This window comes from Apodemus sylvaticus, chromosome 10 (genome assembly GCF_947179515.1).
Source record: "Apodemus sylvaticus chromosome 10, mApoSyl1.1, whole genome shotgun sequence".
In the NCBI taxonomy this organism is placed as follows: domain Eukaryota; kingdom Metazoa; phylum Chordata; class Mammalia; order Rodentia; family Muridae; genus Apodemus; species Apodemus sylvaticus.
In genome coordinates this window covers 97,943,968-97,948,844 of record NC_067481.1, presented here as the reverse complement: position 1 = coordinate 97,948,844, position 4,877 = coordinate 97,943,968, and the positions used below count along the sequence as shown (strand labels likewise).

The 4,877-nt window shown below is 43.5% G+C and overlaps 1 protein-coding gene across 1 annotated transcript; it reads left to right on the top strand.

The window, feature by feature from the left end:
• Positions 1–3,700: 3,700 nt before the first annotated feature.
• LOC127694158 (olfactory receptor 1361-like) lies at positions 3,701–4,639 on the top strand. The gene has a single exon (XM_052195594.1). The coding sequence runs from the start codon at positions 3,701–3,703 to the stop codon at positions 4,637–4,639; it is 939 nt and encodes a 312-aa protein (XP_052051554.1).
• Positions 4,640–4,877: the final 238 nt, after the last annotated feature.

Here is a 4,877-nt window from a genome sequence, read left to right as displayed (position 1 = left end):
ACAGGTAAACACATACAAACCACACATATACACATACAAACACATACAGATGCAATTGCAAGGACATGCATACAGACATACGAACAGACACATATGCACATATACCCAAACATATGCACATACCTGTTATGGATTGGTTCTATTATTGTTTGTGTTAATTCAGCTTCTGAAATCACACAGGGACTCACATGTCTGTGCTGAGGGTCCCTGCCCCAGTTGTCTCTAATTGGGAAATAAACTTGCTGGCAGCCAATGGCTAGGCAGGGAGACAGAGATGGGACTTTAAGGATTCCTGGGCAAGAAACACAAGAGAGAAAGGCAGTACCAACCTGGTGGGGAAGCAGGAAGGTCAGGAAGGAGAGATGCAGAAGACAGATTAGCAATCATGTAAGAACCTGGAAAATAACCCCAGGAGGGCTGCCCAACAGGGCTCAGGGCTGCAAAGATGAAATCTAGATTATGTAAGTATTAACTCAGGAATATCTGAGGGGAGTGTGTGTTAGCCATATGGAGTTAGGGAGTGGCCCAGCCATTGCACTGTTAAGGCATATTAACAATAAGGCTGTGCATGTGGGTCTGTCATTTGGGAACTCCAGAACATTGGAGAGAGTGGCAAGGACGCGTGCCACCCCCGCTGGGAAGTATGGAGTGGATTTCCTTATTACCACTTCATCCAGCAACACATATGAGCATACACATAAATATACCCACAACACACATATATACATACTGTAGCTGCCCAGCAGCCATGGAGGAACTGGGTATACCTGAAAGGGAGGCTGGAAATGAAAAGGGACAGGTGGGCCAGAGAAGGATGAAGACAAAGACAAAGGTTTCTGACCAAGGCTGAAAGTTCAATTTTCAGCTCTGTGTTTATAGAGGGAAACCCACAGACCCATCCTTTCTTTCAGCTGGGTTAGGGTTACTCACTGATGAGCTGCAAAGCAAGCTCAACAGGTGGTCAGCAACTCCTCAAAGCTCAGACAGGAAATTGCAAATGGCAACGCCAGGTGACTCCAGCTAGATTGTAAAACCATATGAGTTTGTTCAGCCTACTCAAGTCTGGGGTAAGGGCACAACATAACAAACACATAGATATAAACACATGTATATTTATGCACATACAAACACACATATGTACTTATGGACATACATATGTGCATATACACATACATATACACATATGCACATGCATACATATACACACATATATGCATACACATGCACTCACAAGCACACATACACACATATGAACATGTACATATATGCATACACATATACAATATGTACACACACATTCACATGAACACACATACACATATGCACTCACATATCACAAACACACACATTTACACATACACACATGTACACACATACATACATACATGTACACTCACAAGCACACATACACACATATGCACATGTATGTATATGCACACACATATAGCATGTAGACACATATATGCACACACATATGCACAGACAAACACACACACTTGCACATATACACAACCACACATTCTTACATGCAAACTTGAATCCTTCTTGCTATAAACTAGGCACAGTTTGTTTCTGTGCTATAAAACTATGAATCCTGAGAATAATATGACCCAAAAGTCATCACAAAATGACTCAAATCGAGAACTGGAAAACTAGGAGAGGTTTTCTTCAAAAAATTTCTCCTCCTCCTCTTCTTCCCCTGCCTATTTTTTTCTTTCTTTCTTCTACTATGATTCTCAGGCAGTTCTCCAAATATAACTCTTCTGTCTCGACTCTCCAGGAGTTACAGCTGTGTGCCATCAAGCCTGTTTGCATGCTTCCTTCTTTACTGTCTGTTTGCTTTTCGGATAAGAATGGATGAAGCAAAAAGGGTTAAGGTTACTCACAGCGGCCCATATAAACAAATGGAACTCTGTCTACTTTAACATGCTCTGAAGGCATGTGTGCATGTGTGTGTGTGTGTGTGTGTGTGTGTGTGTGTGTGTGTGTGTGTGTTTGGACCATCTTTCCAGTCACACCACACTGAAAATATGTGGGATAGGGTTCCATTCTCAAAAAGCAGTAATCCATTTGAGTTTGGAAAGTACCTCAAATGGCATCTACTGGAAAGGCCAAGTTTCTCATAGACAGTGCTGTGTAGGACATTTGATCACACTATGGTCCCAGAGATTGTGAACTGGAAAATCATGTTTCTGGTTGTGGTGTGGTTGAGCCCTAGAACACACTTAATCCAAAACTTTTCTGTTTAGTGTAAACAAAATGAAACAAAGTCAATAGGTCAAGAGGCAGAGCAAGCACCAAGTTGACCAGGACTGATCATAGGAAAGAACTGTAGAGAGTGGGAGGAAGTCAGAAGGACAGGTGGAGAGGCACGTGGTAAGTAGAAAGGAGGGACATTCAGTTTGAGAGGTTTTTAAAAACAGTGTGGAGGAGATGGATCTCTTTCCTTTTAGGACATCAGTTGAGGAGGAATGTCACCTGTGTGATTCCTCTGCTTCTCTGAGCTAGTAAGCTTTGATCTGGCTCCTGAGACTACATTTAGGAAAACTGAACTACTGTGATTTTGTCTTAAAAATAACACATTGCCCCTTAGGTGCTGGCTCCCCTTCATTTAAACCTTCAGGTACTGGTCCAGCTCAGTACATACCCTTATTATACCTGACTCAAAATAAAGATGATATAACCTCACTGATCTCTGCTAAAGATGACAGAACACAAGAAAGTAAAGGTTACATTCCACATACAAGAATGGAAAAAAATCTAGTCCACACCAGGAGATAAAGGTTAAGGTCATAAAAGTGATGAGAATTGATGTGGTAAATAATGCCATTTGAAATCCCTGTCTACCAAGGTGGACTCATTTCTGAAGCTTGTACATTTTGAACAACAATTGTATGTAACCTTTGTCAATGTTCTCTGTCATTGTCATTTGGTCCAAAGGGGCCAAAGATGTAGATGAGAGGTTTTTCTCTTGTCTCTAATGAGGCTCTGAGGGATTCTGGTCCCATTGGTCAAAGAGACTTCGTAAATGACTCGTCTGTGATTGCTCTGAACATCTTTCCTACTCAGAAGACCAAGAAGCCAAACACCTGCTCCTCACTTGCCAGTGTTTCCAGACATCACAGTCCCTGCAGTTAGGTCAAGCTGAACACCACTGGAGAGCACCAACCTCCCTCCAGGTAAGGTTACAGCAGTGAGAACATAAACATTTGATTATTCTGAGATGAAGTTTTTTGAAAAACCTCCTTGCAACTTCTTCCCAGGAGCAGGGAGACAATTTAGAAGCCTTGAATTTGTTGTTATCACCCGAGTTAAAGAGAGAACTAAAAAACCATTGCCTGGTGCTGTTATGAGCTGTGTCTGAGATAGAGGAAGTGCTGAGAGGTATAAACATATACAAAGCTAGTCTTAGAGGCTGTGTGGCCTGAGGGATGCTCAGTTGGGAAATACATCAGGGGTGAGTGTTCTAATGTAGATTTGTAGGTAGGATTGGCACATAGCCACTCTATGAATTAATTTGCAAATGTGACCCTGCCTGGTGCCCTATCACAGTGTGACTCTGCCGTCAAGGTTTTGAATTTATTGTCTTCTAGTCACCTCAGTAGTCTCAGGCTCATGAGCAGCACCAACATTTTTAATCATCTGGTCTTCCCTAGTATTCCGAAGTGCAGGATTTAATCATCTGCCTGGTCATAGGCCAATGAACGGCACCAACCAGTCGAGTGTCTCTGAGTTCCTCCTCCTGGGACTCTCCAGGCAGCCCCAGCAGCAGCAGCTCCTCTTCCTGCTCTTCCTCATCATGTACCTGGCCACTGTCCTGGGAAACCTGCTCATCATCCTGGCCATCAGCACAGACTCCCGCCTGCACACCCCCATGTACTTCTTCCTCAGCAACCTGTCCTTTGTGGATGTCTGCTTCTCCTCCACCACTGTCCCCAAGGTGCTGGCCAACCACATACTCAGGATTCAGACCATTTCCTTCTCTGGGTGTCTCACACAGATGTATTTTCTCTTTGAACTTACAGACATGGACAATTTCCTGCTGGCTGTGATGGCCTATGACCGATATGTGGCCATATGCCATCCTTTACACTACACAATAAAGATGACTTCTAAGCTCTGTGTCCTGATGGTGGCTGGATCATGGGCCACTGCCAGCCTGAATGCTCTGTTGCACACCCTGCTCATGGCTCAACTCTCCTTCTGTGGAGACAACATCATCCCACACTTCTTTTGTGATGTAACTCCTCTCCTCAAACTCTCCTGTTCAGACACACATCTCAATGAGTTGATGATTCTTACAGAGGGAGCTGTGATCATGGTCACACCATTTGTCTGCATCCTGATCTCCTACATCCACATCACCTGTGCTGTCCTGAGGGTCTCATCCTCTAGGGGAGGATGGAAAGCCTTCTCCACCTGTGGCTCACACCTGGCTGTGGTCTGCCTCTTCTATGGCACCATCATTGCTGTGTATTTCAACCCCTCATCTGCTCACTCATCTGAGAAAGACACAGCAGCCACTGTGCTGTACACAGTGGTGACTCCCATGCTGAACCCTTTTATCTACAGCTTGAGGAACAGGGACCTGAAAGAGGCTCTACGAAAAGTGGTCCATAGGAAGATAGTCTCTTTCTGACTGATGTGTGTTGAGTATGTATCACTCCCACAGAAGGGAATAATTTCCAACTCGAGGATAAGGTCCAATATATTTCTGCATGTATTTCCTGAAATAGAATAAATCCATTTGAAAGACTCTTATCCACAAGGCCCGAGTTAGTTTAACACCCCCTCCTATTGGGTCAAAATAATTAGTCTACTATAAGAGTGTTTAACAATTAATGAAAATTCCTTTCAATCTACACCGAATGGAAATA